We start from the raw sequence: 23,316 nt of genomic DNA on the forward strand, positions 1-23,316 counted from the left end.
AAAAGGATCTGACACACCGTAGTCAGTAAACTTATTACAATTCATTGTAAGGAAACTTTTTGAAGGGCTTCAGTGTGATTTTAAAAAAAAGGAATTGGGTGGATTTTTCCTAAAGCAGCCCAACTTTATTTCAAGGATTTGGTAGTGTAGCCACACTGCAAATATAAAAAAATCCAAATCTTTTCTTCTATCACCTATAACATCTGGCAGAAAAAATGAAGCAGATTCAACAATGGTGCATCTATTTTAGATTTTCCTTTAGCACAGTGAGACAATGGTAACAAAGCAAACTAAATTTGATAAAATTATCAACAATCCACTATTCTCAACATTACCTCATCTTGCCTTTGAACTTGTAGTCTGATGTTACTAAAAATATACTAGTGAGGAAGCAGAAAGATGAAAATATTCCCCCAAAATCTATTGGATTATCTGCCTGCCCAATCAATTGAATTTCTTTACAGGAATACCAATGTCCTGCTGGCAGTCTTCCTTTTAGCCTAGTGAGATATTCTCCTATGCTATTCTTCCCTGCTGTAATCCACAGCTTCCTAATTTCCTCTAACGGATTGAAAATCACTCCTGAGAAAATGTTGAAGGTTACGTCAGAGGTTACAGGACAAAAAGGAGTGCTATGAGATTCGAAGAACAATGGCTTCTCCATAGAAGGAATAATTGGCTCATACCTTCTTTTAGCAGGTTCTATAAGGTGTATGCTGGCAAAAGATGAGCCACTTGCAAAGTCTGCTTCATTTTAAAAATTATTTCCTTTTTAAAAATTAAAAATTTTTAAAAATTAAAATTAAAATTAAAATTTTTTTTAAAAATTAAAAAATTTTAAAAATTATTTCCAAGACTGTTGATTGGACAATACTGGAAGAAAGAAGAGATACCTACATTAGAAGAATGGATATTGAAAGTTATTAATTTGGCTGAGATGGCTAAAATCTCAGCGTTTTTAAAAGACAATACGCAGGAAAGATATTTAATTGAATGGAAAAAATGGATTGATTATCTACAAAACAGATATCAGATTAAGAAATATCAGATTGCCTTTGAATAATTAGAAAGTTATTTTATGTAATGGGGAGGGGGTTGGGAGATGAAAAGCTTTGGATGTGGTTATTTGGATTGGAAGGGAAAATTTTATTCTATGTTTGGTTTATGTATAACAATACCTTGTGATTGACCCGGGAAGCCGGGGGGGGGGGATGGGGGAAGGGTTTTGTTTTTTTTTTGGGAGGAGGGGGAAAAAAGGGGGAAAAATGTTTTTGTTTTTTAAAAACTCTTTCAATAAAAAAAAATAAAAATTATTTCCTTTTTGATGAAATGAGTTAAATTTTTTTCCTGCAGCTTCTTTTCCCTGTGGCAACTTCTTTTGGAACAGTAATGCCTATTTTCAGCATTTCTGACTTAACAGAAGATGATATTAGGACATTTCTCAACTGTTTTTGAGAGATTTGGGAAAAGAAATGGCAGGTGTGTGGAAGTATTTTGATTTGGCTAACTCATGGGTGTCAAACTTGCGGCCCGTGGGCTGGATGTGTCATGCACTGGCCATGCCCACCCCCATTTTAGTGAAGGGGGAAAAGTCACGATACGTCACGTGATGACAAGGTGTTGTTGCGAGTTTGACACCCCTGGGATGACTTATAAAAAAGATCTTATTCAAGGCAGGATTAACTCTTGATGACTTCATAGTCACATGCACCAAGGCTTCTTGGCAAAAGTATGTTACTAGTTTGCTACTGCCCTTCCTCCAGAAAAAAAAAATCAATGCCCTTATCTAGAATACAGCCCTGGGATTCCCCAGCCATATACTAACCAAATAGGTGTGAGAGTCAGACAAGATCAGCCTGATGCTGCTACCTGTAAGCACTTCTGCATAATTGCATTATGAATCAAACAGGAATTATAATTAGATGAACATAATAATGTAAATGAGCAAATTGTTTTTCTTTTCATTTCGCTGATTTTTTTTTTTAGCAATCTATGGCCCTTGTTCAGATACTCTGCAGTTTGAAAATAAACTTAAAACAAATACAAGTATCTTGATGTCCATTCCAAAAGCAGAGATAATTACCAAGAGTACCATTCATACTGGAGAAAGTGTTGTTTGATAGCGCCTTTGACCTCTGCAGCATAATTTATTCTCCCACAGCATTCCATTTCAGAATTTGGGATATCCATAGATGTGCTGTAGCCTTTCCTCTCTGTTGTAGAGGGAGGGGGAGGGAAACAGCTATATGGGAATATCAAGTAACACTTTCTCCAGTATGAATGGTATTCTTGGTAATTGTTTCTGCCTTTGGAATGAACATCAAAATGCTTGCATTCGTTTGACGTTTATTTTCAAACTGCAGAGTATCTGAATAAGGGACATAGGTTGCTAAAAAATATCCCCAGTCCCCAAGTTGAAGTAGAGATATATGTTTAACACTGCAGTCTTAATAAATAACTACCTAGATCTAAATTCCATTTATTTTAGTGAGTTTGACAACAGGTAAAGAGATTTAGGAATATAGCCTAAATCTGTCTTTTAGGCTTCATTATTACTGTCTCTACCTTTTCAATGCCTTTAGTTATTTTCTATGAATGACAACTTTTTGGAGGTTTTGGAGGTTTACATATACTTTATAACAGTGGTGAAATGTAAAATTTGTTACTACCGGTTCTGTGGGCGTGGTTTGGTGATGGGGGTAATGTGACCGGGTGGGCGTGGCCAACTCTTTTTTTTTAACTTTTAAAAGCATTTTTTCTACAACCTTTTTGGCTGAAGAGGTTGTAGAAAAATGCTTTTAAAAGCCTCTGACGATCCCAGCTGAGCCACGGGATCATCAGAGGCTTTTTTTTTACTTTTAAAAGCATTTTTTTGCCCGAAGAAAAAATGGTTTTAAAAGTAAAAAAAAACCTCTGATGATCCCGCGGCTCAGCTGGGCATGTGGGGGGGGGGCAGAGATTTTTGCTACCAACCACCTGCCGCCATCCACTTTCCAACCACCTGCCGCCATCACTACCAGATCGGGTGATCTGGTCCGAACCGGGAGCATTTCACCCCTGCTTTATAAGCTTGCTGACAACATTCAATTTCTTCCACATCAGGAAATATTTCAAAGTCACCTTAAATCTACATATGTTATTTAATAAAGTCCACATTAATTATAAATACAAGCTACAACTTTTGCAACTAGTTTAATATGATAAACTTTCACCGCAGCGTATATGAAAAATATCTGAACTGGGAGGAAGAACAGATTTAAAAAAAGGAAAAATGACTAGGATGAGGAATGATTTGGTATGTTTAGCCTGCAGAAGAGAAGATTGCAAGAAGAAGTGATAGCTATCTTTTGATCACCTGTAATGCAAGACAGAGTAAATTTTTCCAATTTGTTGCAGAAAGTAGAATAAAAAACCATGGATTTAAATTCCAAATAGATTTTATTATAGGTTGTTCAAGAATGGAACATGAATTGGGAGGTAGAGAGAGGCTTATACATTGAAAACTGAAGTTAGAGGACCATAATAATAGGTTCTATAATCATGGATTCCTGCACTGAGCAAGTGATTGGAGCAGATGATCTTTGAGATATAGTCCAACTCTTACATTCTATAAGTCTATGAGCTTTGTAATTAGGGTTTCCATGTTACACTGAAGCTACCTCCAACTCAAGTGTCCTGAGGCTTCTTGTTATATGACAATGCTATACCTGAAGTTTAATCCTACTTTAGGGATTAAACCCACAAGTAGAAACTATTAAGGTATCAGGGGTGAAATGCTCCTGGTTCAGACCGGATCACCTGATCCGGTAGTGATGGCGGCAGGGGGTTCAGAGAACCAGTAGCAAAAATTCCTGCTCCCCCCCAGCTGAGCCGCGCGATCATTAGAGGCTTTTTTTTATTTCGGCAAAAAAAATGCTTTTAAAAGTAAAAAAAAAGCCTCTGATGATTGTGCGGCTCAGCTGGGATCATCAGAGGCTTTTAAAGGCATTTTTTAGAACCTCTTCAGCCGAGTAGGTTGTAGAAAAAATGCTTTCAAAAGTAAAAAAAAAAAAAGTTGGCCATGCCCACCCAGTCACATTACCCACCCACCCCCACCAAGCCATGCTCAGAGAACCGGTAGTAACAAATTTTACATTTTACCCCTGTAAGGTATTGTATAAAAATATTCAACCACAGGTAAGTCTAAAGTTGATTTGTCATTCTGTTTTCTAGCTTTTTATGTAATTAGCACAAAGACCTACAAGCCTTTAATAAATACTGAGCAAGCTTCAAGTTGTGTGCATTTCTAGAAATCAACCAATGCCTGAAGAAAGATATTACGGTCCTAAAAGACTCACAACTGTTCCCCATATTTTGCATATTTGTGTGCCAGAGAATGACTTCCTAATACATAGAAAGACTTTACATTCTACTACTAGGGAAGCCTCAGCATTAAAGAACAAGTGGAACTATGATGCTTAAGAACTTCTTGCTTAATTTTGATTTTAGTGCTCATTTATAACATTGGAATTAATCAAACAGAAAAAATAATACTAAACAATAGTAAATAATAATAAACAATAATAGGAAATAATAACTATGTATGGAGCCAAGGTTTGTGCGTGAGAATGCATGAATTTTTAAACTTTCCCAGGTGGTGAGCAGCACTGTGTTGAACACATGTTGGAAGAGTTGGCTGTCTCATGATTTTTTTCCATTTTTATTTGTTACTTTAAAAAATAAATACATAACAATGCTTTAAAATGTGGTCATGGAGGGAAAGGACCCTCGGCACCAGGGGTGAGATCCAGCAGGTTCTGACAGGTTCTGAAGAACTGGTAGCAGAAATTTTGAGCAGTTCAGAGAACCGGCAAATGCCACCTCTGGCTGGTCCAGAGTGGGGTGGGAATGGAGATTTTGCAATATCCTTCCCCCAGGAGTAGGGAGGGAATGGGGATTTTCCAGTATCCTTTCCCTGGAGTGGGGTAGGAATGGAGATTTTGCAGTATCCGTCCCCTGCCATGCCCACCAAGCCACACCATGCCCACCAAGCCACGCCCACAGAACTGATAGTAAAAAAAATTGGATTTCACCACTGCTCTGCACCCTTTACTGCGGGTACCCTTGGGTGCTATAGATCCCTGCTTTGTAATCATCAAATTAGAAGGGATCTCAAACACCATGCAGGGCAAAACCATTCTGCTTGTTACAGGATCTGCTAAAACATTTTAAACAGTGACTATACATTCTTTTTTGAAAGCTCCTGGCAAGGGGAAATTTACTATTTCATGTGGCATGTGGCATTGGTTGACAGCCTCTTACTATCTGGAAAGTCCTCCTCATTATTAAACTGAATCTTTTCCCTTATAGGCTCAGTCCACTGGTCCTGGTCCTGCCCTCTGGGATGACATAGAACAAGTCCACACACTCCTCTGAACTGCTAATATACTGTATCTCATCTCAAAACTATCTTATATAGGTTACACATATTCAGTCCCTGTAGATTATGTATGCCTATTCAGATATAGATATACTATTGTAAGATAAGTAGTCCCATGATTCTATAGCTAGTTGACATGTTGTATGAGATCAGAAATGACTGTACCACATCTAACAACATGATCACTAGCAACTGCATCTGTATGCAATTTGTGTATGCTTGAAGTTTTGGGAGCTTCTGATAGCAAATTATTTCATTGTGCCAGGTTCTCATCAGAACATGAGTTGTTTTAATTATAAACAACCATTATCTACATAGTGTTGTAGCTGTTTTTAAGAATATATTTTCATTGTGACCATTTTCTAAATGGTAACTTTTCATTCCGACTTAAAAATTGCAATGACAGTTGAATCAAACCAAACCAGAGAATAATGCAAACTGTTCCCAGTTAATACAATTAGGTTACTTCTGTACAGACTATTGATATTAACCATGTCTACCATACTTCTCAGATGTAAACTTATTTTAAAATGTGCGGAAAGTACTGCAGGCCTGTCTTCTTAACCATGGAGTTTATGGTTGGATGAGGTATACTAAATATAACAAGAAGAACCTTTAAGCATTTCAAAAAGAAATAGCTGTAATATAAAATGAATAACAAATATAACTGCTTGAAATCATCTACATTTAAGTAATGTGAATTGGAGAATAACGTTTCTGATACTAAATCCTTATAGAGAAAAACCTTTGGATACCAATAGCTAGCATTTCAGCCTGACTTCAGTGCAAATCCACCATTAATATTTCTTCTTCTTGGCAACCAAAGATGAACACTAGTGGTCATTGAGAGAAAAATGGTCAAAAATGCTAGTAAAAACAGCATACCAACCTTTCATGGGCTGAAATAATTAGATAAAGCCAATGAAGTAAACTCAATCCATCAAGATTTCTGTGGAATTTATTGAACTCCATGGTTATTACATGGAAAAACTGAACAGTTTTTTCATGGAGCAATCACTAATAAAATTTGAGGGGATCACTCCAAAATTTGAGGCAACAATCCCTTTAGAGCAGTGCCCCCCAACCCTTTAGGCACCAGGGATCAGTTCCTTGGAGACAGTTTTTTTCTGTGAACCAGAGGGGGCATGGTTTTGTGTGCTGCCTGCATCCCATGGATGGGGCTTTGCTAGTTTGCATGGCTTGGTTCCTGGATTGTTGTGGCCCATGCCGATCCACGGACTGGGGATTGAGGACCTCTGCTTTAGAGTAAGAAGGTTTTTTTCTCTTGCAATTACTTTCCACAGAAGCCTGTAGAAATCGCTTTTAAAATCAGAATTGGAGAGATAGAAGAATATAAAGGGAAACTAACGTTATAGTAAAATAACAAACATTTGTTAGAGGTATCAGTTTTTAAAAGTATTCATAAAACATACTGTATATGTGTCCAAATTTTTGATATATAATACCGTATTTAAAAACATTCACATTGGTACAAATATTAACTTTATATGGAAGGTATTTGTGACTGATCAAAATCCGAGTATACAAAGAGTTATATAATTATAATTGAGCTCTATATATTTAAAAATTTACCAATTACTTATTTTAATACTGAATCCTAACACTTTGAACATATTTTGTTTGTTATTGGATATTATTTCTTTTGGAAAAAACAATATAGAGTACAATGGGAAAAAGTTATTGATCTAGTTTTTCAACAAAGTGAATTGAAATAGTTTGGAGTATGGCATCCATCTTTCCCATGACTGATTTGATAGATTTACCTGCAAAACAGGCAAGTATCTATCATCTTTAAGGAAGCTAATTGTAAAAGTACGGTTATTGTCACAACCACCATTGTGGTTAAAAAATGACATTATTATTGGGATTTTATGTACAAGTATACACTGCATACAAATCATACTTTGAAAATTTAAGCATCCTACAACTTAGATTGGGAAAAAGCAAAGAAAGAGGAAAATGTTTTCTATGACTCTATGTAATTTTACAAATATCAAAACACCTTCTCACATGTGATAAAAGAACAATAAATTAAAGCCTAGTAGTTTTTAGCAAAGGAAGCAGATAACATCTTTTCCAATGAGAGCTTTTGTTGCTTTTGGGATGGCAAATTTCTCCCATATTTTAAGCAGCTTTTTCTAACCCAATGTTCATTAATAGCTATGTTGGCTGAATTAATGGACTTTAGAGTCCTGTTTATGTGATGAGGATTTGTTTGTGGGGAGCCTAATTTAAATTACTAACCAAATTCAGCACCTAAGCTTACTGTAGATTCTAAAGACCATTTGATGGTTGTTGTTGAACGGCTTGTTTGTCTTATTTTTGCTGTTGTATTTTTTCTCTCACCATAAACATTCTTCATTACTGTCAATTTAGTTAACAACCAAACTAAAGATCAGGAGCCAAATTAATATACAGACTAAACTAGCAGAAAGTTAAGCCCTTCAGAAACAAAGAAGCAAATACCCAGACACCTGCAGTTCATTTCAATAAAACTGCTTCTTTCCTTATCGGTAAAATTGATGATAGAAGAAAAGATAAAACCTTGTCACATTGCAATATGACTATTTTCTTTGCAACACCGAGTTCATTTACCATCATGGGCACCCTGACAAATGTTCCTTAATGAAATGAGTCTTACAGTGAATCACTATTCAGTATGAAATGAACAACAAAAGCAAAAACACAGTTCACAAACACATCTGATGATTTGAAGTTGTACCTTCAGTATAAATTTAGATGTTCATTACTCAGACAAAAATAAGATTGAGGTTACCAGTGCCTCTCAGCCTTGGCAGTTTTAGTTAAGTCTACCTCATAAGTCCGCATTCATCTTCCAAACATTACAATCACCATTCTTTCCAACATTTAGTCTAAAATATCAGATAAAATGGTTTTAATAATAAGATAAATATTGATGTGCTTCTCCTTGCTGAGTGCATTGACTTAAGGCATAGGCACAAGTCTCCCTCTTTTAACAGAGATGGTATATAGTTGTGTCCCAATACAATTATTATCCCGGGTGACCCCCTTGCATTTAAGTAGCTCAAAAAATACTTTGCAACAACCACCGAGTTAGCCAATGCTTTAAAGACTTGATATAGTCACTAAGGCTGCACCCTTAACTATGTAAAGTAAATCTCATAGAGCGTATTTGACCTTATTTCTGAGTAAGAATGTCTAGGATTGCATCGCAAATCTAATCTGTAACTACACATTTTACTGTCCATCAAAAGTGCACTTTACTGGTGTCTTCAAGTCTTTTTAACCAATGACTTGAAGCACCTAATTATATTTAGAAATGGCTTAATCCAAACTCTACTGAAAACAGTAGTGAGAATGTTATTTAAACTGAATTCAGCTGACTTGCTAGGAAGTTCTTGGTGTACTCTGGATCAGAAAGCCTCAAAACTGGCTTGAAGTTTCAAGCTTGTTAGAAGAGTAACCAATAACTGATGTGTTCCCCCAAATCTCGGAAGTTATAGATCAGATCTATTTCCTAGACTATTACAAACGCATTTGGGGATCAGCTAAGGAATCAATTGCCTGAATCATCTGCCTTTTCCACGATAGAAGATGCAAAGAAGCGGTGCTTCCTATCACCTTTTCTGAAGTGCAATTCATTTTAGGTTTTTGGTTTTAACAGTGTGATTGAAAAGGTTTTTCTTTTTGCTGCTACCATTGTTCCTTAATCACTATTTTTTAAACGAGTTAAAAAAAATTAGATTTTTTTTTTTTGCAGGGAATGTTTCTAATGATCAGATGGTTTGCTTCCAAGATACCATTCCCAGGCCCTTCTTAAAGCCTCTTCTGATTATATGATATATGGTGGTGGGATTCAGCCAGTTTGCACCACTTCGGGAGAACCGAAGATTGTTAACTTTCTGAGCAGTTTGGCAAACTGGTTTTTGGAAGAAATAATTAGGGCACAGAACTGGTTATTAAATTATTTGAATCCCACCACTGGGTGGCGCACTGGTTAGAATGCTGCATTGTACGCTAACTCTGCTCATAGCCTGGAGTTTGATCGTGACTGGCTCAAAGTTGTCTCAGCCTTCCATCCTTCCGAGATTGGAAAAATGGAGACCCAGATTGTTGGGGTCAATATGCAGACTCTGTAAACCGCTCTAAGAGTGGTTTGTTTTATATATGTTTTAAACTCGTTCTGCTCTTCTGTTTATTGAAAGTCTTTATTTGTCGCTTGGATATATTCTGCCTTCTTTTTTAGTTTCTTACCTTCATGAGGAGGGTTGCCTTTGCTTTTTTGGTTTCATGTTTAGGTTGTCTTTATACACTTTCTCCACAGAGACAGATATCTATATGGCCACAGAAGAACCAACAGCACCAACAGGAATATGTGTTCAGCATCATATAAACATAACCTCCGTATTTCCTTTTCCTAGACAGCTGGGGAAACCACAATTGCAGATCTAGTGCCTTTGCACACAGCAGATTAAACATGGGTGCAGTCTCTTGTGACATGATTGAATTTCTTCTTAGAGTTATGTAGATTAAATGTTACATGTGAACTAGCCTTTAAATTTGGAGAGGCTTGAAAACCCTTGACAAATGGAGACATACGTTCAACAGTCTGAAACTCTGGAAAAGATCTGCATCCAGTTCACTCATAGTTCTTACATTTTGATGCAGTAGTGATAAATGCTACACCAAGAGGGTCACCCTGGAATTTCTTGTACTGAAACCTCATTTTATGGAAAGGATATATATATCTATATATACTTATATCTATATATATCTATATATTTATATATTCACACACACACACACACACACACACACACACACACACACACATGCACGCACACGCCCCCTCCCCCCAAACATACACACAAGTCTTTGATAGGCTTTCTGTGTTCTAGCAAAATTAAGTGGCAGCTTAACTGTCTTGCCATGAAGTCTGCTGCAAACAGTCTCTTTCAAAGGCAGATACTTGGGTTTATCTGGCAGGTGGAGCTAGATCCAGCCTGGGACAGAAACAGCTTCCCATTGGAACATACGCACAGCTCGTAGATTTTTTGATTGGATCCTGAAGGGGAGTAGGATCCCTGAGGCAATCTAGGTAGTTTGATTTTTGAAGCCTCCAACTTTATCTGAAAGAGAAGGAGGATAAGATGAAGGAGGAAGGGGGGAAAAAAAAGAATTTTACTTTTGGTCAGGTTCGTGATTTAAAACCCATGATGTAAATTAAATGTTCTGTAGTACACATATGTATTCAGTGAAGAATTGGCAATTAGGCTAATATTAACACAGACCCCAAATATTTTATGCTATAGTTATATATATTTAAGTACTTACCCGTATAATTTTGCATATAATACATGACATTCTTAAATGTGTGTGTGCAAGTACATCCCACACTCTCCTGCAAATTGTGTTGTGATCCGCCAGCAGCCTGTGGAGCTGCCAATGGAGTCGGACAGCGATGAGACTGAGGAAAAACATGGGCCAGTCCTGGAGGCTGGGGAAAGCCTGGATGAGGGCTCTGCGTTGGAGGCAGAGATGGGGCCAGGGCCATGGGGGAGTGAGGTGCAGACTCCAGAGCCTCCAGAGGCTGACAGTAGTGAGGCAGAGGAACAGGAGGAGCCTGTTCCTAATGCACGCATGAGAAGAGCTGCCAGAAGGCAAGAGCAGCTAAAGCAAAGAGGATGACTTGGGAGTAGGGCCAAGAGATGATTGGTCCCTCCCATAAGGTTTAAAAGACTAGCAACGGTGTTTGGGCTCTTTGTCAGAAAACAATGTTGATAGCCTTGCTCCTTGTCTTGCTGCATTTATTTCTTGTCGGCATCTTCTGCTTTTGAACTTTTGCCAAGAAAAGCCTTTGGCAGTTTGCCTAATTATACCAAGATTGGTGATAAGATTGAAGAATTGTGTTACGAACAATTTTCTTTGATTTAGTTTGGACAACACTGAGAATGAGTTAATTCTCGGCTGTTCTAATAAAGTCTGTATGTTTTTGAACTGACTGTGTTTACTACTACCTACTTGGGCCTGGGTCACAACAAATTGCTGAGATGAATACAAAGTCATAGCAAAAAGAAACATTCAGAGTTCACATTAAATAGTGCATCTTATAAATGTTGGCTAGGTAGCATGGTCTTATAGACAGATATAAGTCTGCTTATATCAGTGCTAAAAGTGATGAACAATATTCACATTTATATCTACATTCCACTGTAAATGTTTCTATCCCCAATACTATTTGCCTTAAAATGAAAGTCTGAATGCAAATAATCCCCCAGCACTGAATGGTCAGGCAGTGAGAAGACAAGACTCTTCCAAGATGCCTATGCCAATTTGGGACCCTAGGAGGAGGCACTTAATGATCAGGAACATGATTATGTCTCTTCATGCGCTATGTCTTAAGTAAGAATGGACAAATTTCAATGCGTTAGTCTGCATATTAATTTGCAAAGTCTAAATGAAAATACAAGTTAAATTAATTGTTCCCATATAAATGGTGAAAGTGGAATGATGTTTACAATATAAAAATTATTCACTGCTAGAAGATCCTTAATAATTGCCATAATAAACAACGTAGTCTTCTGCTCTTTACTCATTGTTATTTGTAGTCTTTGATATCATTTTATTATTTTTTCTGTGATAGTTTAATGATGCACAGGAAATCCATTGTTTGAAATATATAAATATGTTTGAAATATATAAATATAAAAATTAAATTTTCCATAAGTAGATATTCAGTGCTAGAAAAATGCAATATTATTAGATTACAAGTGACCAACAAAATGTGCAGTTACTGGGATAAAAGATGATTGTGCTGATTTATAATGTCCTTTAAGCATAATTAATCACAGCAAAAATTACCTACTATTTGAATTCCTAAAACTAGATTGCCTTGGAGTTGCCCTTCATCCAAATTAGCTTTTAATATTTAATTTTTTAAGGATATCCTATTTGCCACACACCACTCTCAGTCATTTCTCAGTTAAAAAGAGTCTGCTTTGATAATGCATTTTCAAAATGTGTACAGAGAAGCAAAGAAAATGGAAGACAAGGGGGAAATCTAGACAACGAGAGAAATGCAGATAGAATTTACCTTGAACTGAGTTTTATCGAGGCTGACTTTCTGCATCTATTTTCAGTGTTAGGGTTCAGTGAGGTTCTAAAAATGTATAGAGAGTTTTCAGATGCTCTCTTGGCCACTGTATTTATTGCTATTTCCAGCTCTCTGGACCAAGGCATTTAGGTCAGAACTCTTTTGATGTTTATTTCACAAATTAAATGCAACTTAACAGTTGCAATAATGTTTAGGAGTAATTATTATTTGAATGGTGATTAAAAGCTTTATGGAAGCTGTTTGGAGTTTGCCAGAAAGTTGTGATTACATTAACTTTGTCTGCTAGGTGTCTAAGTCTGTAACTAGAAATTAGAGGCTGTTGTGTCTATTGTTACGTGAAACAGGACCTTTGGAAAAGCTCTAGTTAATAGGTACAGATTGGTGGTGGTATTCAGCCGGTTCTATCCAGTTCGGGTGAACTGGTGGTGGTGGCAGTGGCAGGAGGCTCCACCCACTGGCCCGGCCATAATCACGTCCCATTTTTGACTCTCTGCACATGGACAGAAGGTCCTGTGCATGAGTGGAAGGTCCTATGTGCGCATTCACATTTGCGAACCGGTAGTGAAGGTAAGTGAATACCACTGAACAGATATGGTACAGATAAAGAGAAAGTTATGCTGTTGTTGTTATAGTCAATGTGCTGGAGATGAGGGTTAGGAAACCTCAGATCTGGAGGCTGTTGCCCAGGGTTAGAGCCAGAGGTAAGCAGTATGTGTGAAGGTCCTGGTAAGGCAAATGGTCCTCAGGCAAGAAAATAGTATATAGAGGGGGAAAAAATAGTCAGAGGGAATATGGGAAGTTTCTCTGAAAAAATAGTAAAATAAAGCTGATTTGAAAGTAGGTTGAAAGGTAGAAGGAAAAAAATTCCTTCAAAACAGCATGGCTAATTCTTTTAGGATTATACAGTATGTACCACTTACTGATCACAGTAAGGTACTGTGAGTTGTAGATATAGTATTCATTCAACATTTCCCTGAGACCTGAAAATTGTTTCAGTATTCCTCCAGGTTATTAAAAAGGTTGAGAAAGGCTATTTTAAAAGGTGGAAATGACTTAATCGTTTTTCTTTCTTGAACTGAAGATTGGAATGTGTTTGTTACCATCATCAGTATGGAAAACCAAGGAGAGATAGGAGAATAGGACACAACCTCCATGGCTACATGTTACTGATCCCTTGACAAGAGGCTGAACTAGGACAACTGAACATTAAATATTGTGTAATTCCAATTATATTGAAATTGGCTTGGTACACTTTGATTACTGGGTAATGCCTGAGTTATTAAATTTGTGGACTATCACTGCAAACTCCTAAATACCTTCAAAGCAGTGGTGGGTTGCCCCTAGTTGGGACCGTTTCATGAGAACCGGTAGTAAAACTGGTGGGAGGCTCCGCCCACTGACCTGGACGTCATCATAGGTGATCTGCGCATGCGCAGAAGCTTCTGCGCATGTACAGAAGAGCTCGTGTGCACGCGAGTGCTATGCGAACCGGTAGTAAAGGTAAGTAAAACCTACCCCTGCTTCAAAGATCTAAACAGTTTGCTTTAACGACGTTAAAAAATGTTGCCATGCTTTATAGATCAATAGGAGTGAGTTAATCCCACCTCACCACAAAATAATATAAGAGGTAATTATACTGGTCAAGAAAAACTCACTTTAAACTGTCAAACAAAATGGGAATTTAGTGGTACTACTCATTTTTACAGCTAAATAAATCTGTTTTCTATAATCATTGCTATTATCCCAGCCTTTTAACGCTAATTAATCAACTTGCCACTTTGTATGGGAGAAGCACAGTTTGCATACAATGAGTTCCATCATCTTGATGAGGACCTTTAATATACTAACTATCCACATTGCTTTTTAAAAGCAATGCTAAATGGAATTGCCAAGAGAATTTCCAGTGCTAAATGGAATTACCATCCAACTTTTAAATCTGAAAATTGCCTAAATGTACCAAGCTCTGTTCTGTAGTCGTTGCAAATTAGACAGCCTTCACAATAGACCAAAACCAGAGTCCTATACTGAACTTTCTCCGTACCTCACCATCTTTGGATTGCAGCTTAAGCTCCGTCCGGCACGTTGCTTCCAGGTTGCCAGCCTCAGCATTGATCAAAACTCCCTTGGGAGCCTCCATCACCAAAGAGCGTGTTGGAGACTCAAGTCTGTAATATCAAAAAGGGCTCACATCAGTATCTGGGTTTTTGAGGAGGAGGAAGAGGAGACTCGTTTGCAACTTAAAAAGATTTCCTCTGAATTGATGCTGAATCTAAGAAAATACATTCATTTGGAAATAGTGCTAAGCATGAAGATTTATATACAGCTTCACACTGTTTTACAGGCCTCTCTAAGCAGTTTACAGCATATTTCCTACCAAATATCCTACCATATATCCTACCAGCCAATGGATAATTCAGCTTCAACCAAAACAATACAAGAGCACACAATAGATACACAGTCATAGTAAACTGATCCAAACTAGACTGAAGAAAATACAACTTCAGTAACAGAGTTGTCAATGCCTGAAATGCACTACCTGACTCTGTGGTCTCTTCCCAAATCCCCAAAACTTTAACCTTAGACTGTCTACTGTAGACCTCACACCTAAGGTCTACAGTCTACCTAAGAGGTCTTTAAGGGGCGTGCATAAGTGCACCAGCATGCCTATCATCCCTGTCCTAATGTTTTGTTTTATTTGTATCCTTTTCTTCTATTTATAATTAAGTTTACACTTGTATCTGTCATAAAATGCCAGCTTGACAAAAATAAAATAAAATAAAATAAATATGTAAATAAAATATTGCCCCCCACAATCTGGGATTTCATTTTACCGACCTCAGAAGGATGGAAGGCTGAGTCAACTTTGAGCCGGTCAGGATCGAACCCCTGGCAGTCAGCAGAATTAGCCTGCAATACTGTATTCTAACCACTGCACAACCACGGCTCTTGAAATACCACTATTTCAATGACATTATGTTATATTTTCTTCATCCATTCAAGCTAAACCTTTCTATAGCAAGCATTCATGACACTTTTGCTGAATGGACATAATCTACTTGCCAATTAATAAATAAGAATTGGTGTTCAGTGATGTTTACTATAGAAAAAAACAGGCCCCAGATGCAGGAGATGTAGGCCCAGAAGGAAGATCCTAAAAGGTGTGTGAGAAAGGTTTTTAAGAAAGAAATTAACCCAGGAATGAACTGTTCCTAATATATACTGCTTTTAACTTGGTAACATAGATATGCATGCATATTTTTCACATACATAAAAAATTGGGAATATCACATGAATATATTTTTTATGTGAAGTGGGTGGCTATATAGTTTTTCTTAATAAATAAAATATTATTCACAGCAGAACTCTTAATAATCCCCAACAGTGCAGCTATCTTCTATATGTATGCAATATCCTCTTCGTATTCTCCCTACCGGTACAAAAACAATTGCAAAGCTCTTTTTTCAGCATGTTATTTTATCTCCAATCTCTTGAATCAAAACTGGAAAAGCAGAATGGAGCTCCTGCAGGGCCGTATTTTAAGAGAAGGGGTGGAAAAGAGTGTACCCTCTGCAGATTTTGTTCAGATGGATCAATACTTTTCATTCAAGGATAAGAACTAAATCTACCAGACCTGGGTGAAAGTGAAATGAATGCTTACTAGTAGCAAAAAGATACAAAAAAAACCCCTGTAGCTCTTTATTGAATTTACTTGTCATCTGAATTTTTAGGGCTCAATTTGTTAGTCTTAATTTTTGTTTGTATGAAGTATACAATGGTAGCTACTGTTACCCAATAATCTGGGGCCATTGAATTCAGTGGATAAAACAATCTAAAAATTACACTGATAGATATTATAGTGGGGAGGGGAATATATTTTAGTCAGTGAACTCTCAAAAGACCCTCGGTCATTAACTTTTTCCCAATTTTTGGGGGGAGGGAAAGCTCTTCAAAGGGGGAAATAAAATGTGAGCCCACTAATGATGGTCTGCTATTTACTGGGTGATGGTTTGATTTGCTTTCATTCCAAAAGCAATGAAAAATACCTGCATTTTGTTCTTCATTTAAAAAAAAACCATTTCTGTCAGCAAAAAACAGTCTTGAATGTAGGCTGACACAATGTAGAATATTTGGACTCTATTAAGATACTATTTAGTCATCATCAACATAGCATTAAACTTCTATATGTCTATGCCAGGAATGGCATCATCTGTTCTATGAAACCTACAGATAGTTATTTATAGTCCTGAGTTATGTTAGACAGCGGCAAGCATGATAGCTTGCAAACAAGTCACACTTGCTGTTAATATCTAAATATTTAAAAGCAATACTTTAAAAATCTTTAGATCTTTTTTATTTTTTATCAAACCCACTTAGAAAGGATATTGAAGCTTTCACTGCGGCCTTTAACACACAATTATCTTGCGGTCAGACTCCTATGAAAGTTGCTGGATTAGCAACAGTGCTAAAAATAATTATCATGAAATACAAGCATGTGACAAGCCTACTAACTTGCTTTTTATCAAATAATACTGATGAACCAGACTCCGAACTACCTAAACGTTTATGCCATAGTAGATTTGTAGTAAGGTTTTATTTTGATAATAGGTTAACTCCTGATCACTAGGAGATACTACACAACTAGTTTTCATCCTTATTGAGATTCTTCAGGCATAGGAATCCTCCATGCTAGTTTCCAACCCATTAAATAGTTGAACATAGAATATTTAGTATGGAGTTTACTTATCCCTGAAGAGTCTCAGTAAGGATGAACTGGTTATTCAATAGTGTCACTATTGTCATGAACTAATATAACCTCTAAACTGTATAAACCTCCCTTAAGAGCCTTAAGTATAATAAATATACAAGCCAGTGAAACTTTCGTGAGATTCCTCAATTTCTATCCCGCGTGCTGCAAATATTCTCTTCCAATGATAGATTGTTAATGCTATTGGGGAAAAAAATCAAATGAATGCCACTGCCTGATTATCTTCATACCTTGTGCACACAACACAATAATACACACACACACAAATTATTACTGTACGTCTTAACAAGTGCCCAGTAATAAATGGCATTTGTCAAGGTGAGAGAAATGAATTATTATGATTATGTTGGGAGGCAAGAATTTCTTTACTATAGTAAGTTATTATTAGAAAGAGGTATTACTGCTATTAGTAGTAGTACTAATAAGATAATTTATGGGCTTCTCAACTCCCAACAACTCTGGGAGGCATACAGTTAAAATATAAAAAATGCAACACTTAGCAAATAATAATGAGCGGTCAACAAGACAACATATAACCAGAAAATCCATTCAGTAGGGTTCAACCTACATGTTTCCCCAAAGCCTGAAAGAACAAAAGATAATTTTGAGATCTTCAGACTGGCAACATAGTCTCTTCCCAACTATTTCACAGGTCACTCCAAATTTAGCTCCAAATTTTACTCATACTGTTTTCCTGTTTATACATTCTGCCTTTTCCTAACGTTCTAATCTGTTTTTCCCCCTTGTCTTTTCTTTTTTTTTTCTTAAAATATATTTCAGTGAAAGAAAAGAAAAAAAAAGTAGGAAGAACAGTTAACATAGGCCAGCCAGCTTGAGCTGGTGTAGAACTCAGTTATGGAAATCAACATACCGGAATTGGATGCTTTCCTTGTTATACTGTTTCTTCACTGTTTTTGTGAGTGATCCTAAATACTTTGCTTAAATACTCTTTTCTTTCATGTTTGTTTCTAGAAAATTATAATCTTAAACAGTCAGATGGCAGATGGTACATGGCACCTGCCTACCTTCTAAAGAAGTACCTTGGCATTGTCAAGTTCTATACTGTAGAATCTCTTATCCACAAAAGTGCAAAACCTTCCTTTTCTCAGTTTGAAAATCCCTAGAGTAATTTATTGGAGGTCAACCTATCAGGTTGTACTGTGCTTTTAGAGATATTCATTCTCTTGAAGCAATCATTACTTATCCAGATTTCTAGTTTTCACTTCCTGCATCATACAGAGCCTCATTAATCATTTCAGAAGGAGGACAGCATTTGAGATTATTACTTTTGCATTTTGCATCATATTTTTAATGGTACACATAATGGTGCTTTTGTTCTTCCTTAAGTAGATTTGAAATGAATCTTCACAAGTATGTATAATTTGTGAACAATAACCTTTGCAAGAAAAATTGAATTTGCATATTATTGTGAATTCTACCTCAACTAGCCAACAAGTGATACACACTTTAGTTATAGTATGTGTTTAATTAGGCAGCTTTTCTTTCAAAATACTACTTTTCAGTCACAATAGCAACACATCAAATACTTTCAAATGCTATTATATGTCTGTCAAACTCTAAGTGCTCCTTACTACTATTGTTGTTAGGTTTTCAAAGCATCATCTCCGAATTGTGGAAACTTCTCAAGAATTTTGAGGTACCCAAGAATCACTGTAGAATTCATTCTTAAATCATTAGTGGTCTGTAGAGATTCTTAATCATCCAAGTCATGGCTGTCCCAAAGGTGCTTTTTCAAGAGGCAACTGGACTTTCTTGTTTTTCTTTTGAAGATGTTTTGCTTCTCATCCAAGAAGTTTCTTCAGCTCTGACAAAATCTATCCACTGTTGACCTCACCCCATTCCTAAAAGGACTCTAAGGGGCGTGCATAAGAGCACAAACGTGCCTACCGTTCCTGTCTTTTTGTTTCTTTCCCTATATATATATATGCTTATACTTCCTTGTTTCTCCTCATATATTTGTTTATACATTATATAATCTTTTTGTGTTATGCTTGTATATATTGTTTTGACAAAATAAAATAAATAAATAAAATAAATAAATAAATAGTGGGGAATGGAAGGATTTATATAGTCTTCGAGGAATATGATGAGAAGCGAAATGTGTTCAAAAGAAAAAACAAGAAAGTCCAGTTGCCTCCTGAAAAAGCACCTTTATTTAATGTATTTGATGTGAAACTGCCTTTTAAGATTAGTTGGGAATTGCATTTAATTAAAAAATATAGGAATTAGTATTGATTGGAAATGATTACTTAAACCATATTTACCAGTTCTCAAATTTTTCTATTGAATTTCTGTTTCTATCTTAAATACAATTCAAAGTGAAGATTTCATGTTTTCAGCTGATTTTTAATTGCAGTTCTTCGGAACTATTAGGATTGTTATGCTACTTTCTACTATGAACTAATATAAATTTTTGTTGTATTTTTGTTTTAACTTTTCTTGTAAACTATTTTGTACATCCAAATAATTGAAAATTTTGTGTTAACCCTACTAAATCTTTCTTCGTTCCTTCCTTCTTTTTATTTTGTGGGATTAATTTTGTGGGATATTATTTAGCCCACAAAATTATTTTGATTTATTGGACAAAGAAAGAAAGAATTAATTCTAAATTGCCTGCAATGATTTATTTCCTAAACTGAATCTACACTATGCATGGCTGTACCTATTGGCTGTTATTTCTTATGGATATAATTCTTTCTTTTAAAAAAATCACTGTAGCATTCCACATTGGGCATAAAATTAGCAATTATTATCAACCAGGTTTTCCTGGTGGTAAATAATTATGCCCAAATGCCTAGAGTCAAATCATTGTTTAAGCAACTCCTCTCAGAATGCAATCTTTATTTTATTAACATCAATGATTTTTCAGCCATACCTCTGTGATTCTGATATTTAAGTTCCATCATCCAAAAAACAACGATTTCCCTCCAGGAGGACTCAAGAGCAAAGAATAGAATAGAATAGAATAGAATTTTTTATTGGCCAAGTATGATTGGACACAGAAGAAATTTGTCTTGGCGCATATGCTCTCAGTGTACATAAAAGAAAAGATAGAAAAGGCAATAATAATACCCATCAATTAGATCTTAATTAGCCAACATACTTTTTATTTTTTAAAAATGCATCTATAAATAGTTTCATTCTAATACTTGAACATCCTGTTTTGATTATGAGGATTTAATAAAATTTTCCCCAAATTTATGTACTTCCAAAATGATGGAAGTACATAAATAGCTTGTTGGAAAAGATGTTGCCAAGAGATACAGGTAAGATTCACAATGGAATTTTCACTTTATTCTGTTGACTTTCTCCTCACAAAGGCAATAGAACAGTGAAAGCAATGAAGGATCTTGTAACTTAGGCTAAAGAGGATTCTATCTATATGGAAAAACCTAGAAAGATATTGTATGGCTTGGTGTGTCCTTAATGTAACAACTCAGGAATGGATTCACTGAATTTGGAATGACACGCTGGAGCATAATTTCAAGGAATTTTATTTTTTTTACAAAAAACACCTTTTAAACAGTTACTTTGGTTTATCTGTATTCTGATGCCTGTATGTACTCATGAAACCATATCCTTAAAAACAAAACCACAGAAACATAAGTAGAAATCTCCTTAAACTTGGGAAAAAGTCTGATAAAATAGCAAAGCCAAAGAGGCTGGGGGTTCTGAAATTATCTTATAAACAATGTTTGTAGAGCAGCATTGATTAACAAAAGCAGGCAATAGAGCTAGCATCATTGTGGTTATAGCCACAGCTACATTTTGTAAATCAAATTATATGAGTTGGGTGGATTGCAAGCCTTCAGGTGACTTGAATTTGGGTCATGCTTATTGTACTGACGATAGATCAGCTAATGATGAATTTAGTAATAATTCTTAAAAATGCATCAGTTTTAATTAGTTATTATGGTTGGATTACTGCTACCGAATACCTCTCACCGACCCGTGCGCTCTCATAGAGAGGGACTCCTCAGGGTGCCGTCAGCGAGGCAATGTCGTCTGGCGATGCCCAGGGGAAGGGCCTTCTCTGTGGGGGCTCCCACCCTCTGGAACGAACTGCCCCCAGGACTTCGTCAGCTTCCGGACCTTCGGACCTTCCGCCGCGAGCTTAAAACATACTTATTTAATTGCGCAGGACTGAGCTAGATTTTAATTTACGGGTTTTAATTGGGTTTTATTCTTATATTTTTAATTATTAGGCTTTTAGAATAAGTTTTTTAATTGTTTTTAGACTGTATTTATCTGTTTTTTAAATGCCTGTAAACCGCCCTGAGTCCTTTGGGAGATAGGGCGGTATATAAATATGAATAATAAATAAATAAATAAATAAATTTATAATCTGCCCCAATTTAAAAAGATTTTGAACTGCTAACAACAAAATATAAAGTTAAAACACTGTATAAACTCAATAATGAGAGAGATAAAAAGAAACATGATTAGTTTTACCTGTGATAGTTACCCAAATCATCCAAGATTGAAAGCATACTAGAACTGTATTGATTTTAATTGTTTTCAAAATATAACAGAGTGCAGATGCTGCCAGAGAAGATATTTCAAATAGAAGATGGAACTCTAGATCAAAAATCACTATATTAGCAAGCTTATAGCATTAGATTTCACACAATTCAACACTCCATCACTATGGCTTGGCCAGAGTTAATATTTCACTCAAAGGCAGTAGGAAGAACTTGCAGTGTGAGGAACAAACCAACTGTAAGGACCATCTATATAGAGCTCTAGATAGAAAAAGAGATGTCTGATGTTCAAACTGGCTTTAGAAAAGGCCAAGGAGCATGAGACAATATTGTGATAGATGCTGGATAATTGAGGAACTCAAAGAATAATTGAAAGAAGTTAGTATATGTTCTATTTATTATAGAAAGATCTTTGATTGTGTCAATCATGTCAAACTGGGAGACATGCTTAGAAAATGAGAATTCTGGAACATCTAATTTTCTGTATCACAACTATATCCACATCTAGAACTCAGTGTACAAGCAGAACATTGTGAAATAAACTGGCTCCAAGTTGGCAAAGAAATGAGACAAGACTATATGCTTTTCTCTTATTTTATTTAACCTGTATTAGGAATATATATTAAGGGAAGCAAAATTGGAAGAAGATAAGGGTTGAAGGACCTGGAGGACAAGGATAGGTACAGATCATCTTGGAGAACATCCATTCAGTTGCTAAGAGATGATACTGATTTGGTGGCCCATAATCAGCCAATCAGTTTATGCTAGGCTGTCTCAGGCTACGATAAAGGAATATACTTATAGTCTATTTCTCAACTTAGGAAAAATGGCCTACTTAGTATGAAGATGACTTGGAGCTTAGAGTTTTTGTGGTGCCCATAAAAAGAAATAAATATTAATTATGACGGCAGACCTTTCTTAATCATTGTGGCTCATGAACTGCATACACCCCTATAGAAATACCAAGATAATCAGCCTCTTTGTAAACATGCCCTCAATATCATGGCACACAATTAAATATTTATCAAGATCATTTATTGCATGGCACTAACATCAATCTTGTTTTCAATTATGTTCTAATGAAATGCACCAATTATTGTTTGAATGGTGACATACAATTGTAATCTCATTCAGCAGATAAATCTTGCTCAAACAAGCTTTTCAGCATACTTTCTTCCACAGTATTAATTACAAATATAAACAAAGATGCATTATTATCTTGGTATTCTGCAATAAATCCAGGGATTTAGTATAACATGCTCTTCTGTTTGACAGCTTTAATCACCATGCAGTTTCCAACAATTATGCTGCACATCCATAACAAAATCCAAGATTTGGAGCAGTAGATTCTGAACCTGTTCCTGTGACCTTTTATTTAAAATGGTCTACAACTCCTTTTATATGCCAAGTAAGAAAAGATAATATCTATTTTAATATTTAAACTCCTTAAAAACCTCAAGTTGTTGTTTCTCTGTGTCATATAATATATGTGGGTATGTGGGCATATGTTTGT

The 23,316-nt window shown here is 36.1% G+C and overlaps 1 protein-coding gene across 2 annotated transcripts in view; it reads right to left on the bottom strand.

Moving 5' to 3' along the window:
• Positions 1-7,268: 7,268 nt before the first annotated feature.
• Positions 7,269-23,316, bottom strand: part of SGCD (sarcoglycan delta) — a 520,002-nt gene continuing 503,954 nt past the window's right edge. For both annotated transcript variants that reach the window (XM_058165781.1, XM_058165780.1), the window contains 2 exons: positions 14,578-14,701; positions 7,269-10,551 (listed from right to left, as the gene is read on the bottom strand). In XM_058165781.1, the coding sequence (XP_058021764.1) occupies positions 10,378-10,551; positions 14,578-14,701 (298 nt within the window). In that variant the 3' untranslated portion in view covers positions 7,269-10,377. The remainder of the gene's footprint in view (positions 10,552-14,577; positions 14,702-23,316) is intronic.

Source organism: Ahaetulla prasina, chromosome 2 (assembly GCF_028640845.1).
Source record: "Ahaetulla prasina isolate Xishuangbanna chromosome 2, ASM2864084v1, whole genome shotgun sequence".
Lineage (NCBI taxonomy): Eukaryota > Metazoa > Chordata > Lepidosauria > Squamata > Colubridae > Ahaetulla > Ahaetulla prasina.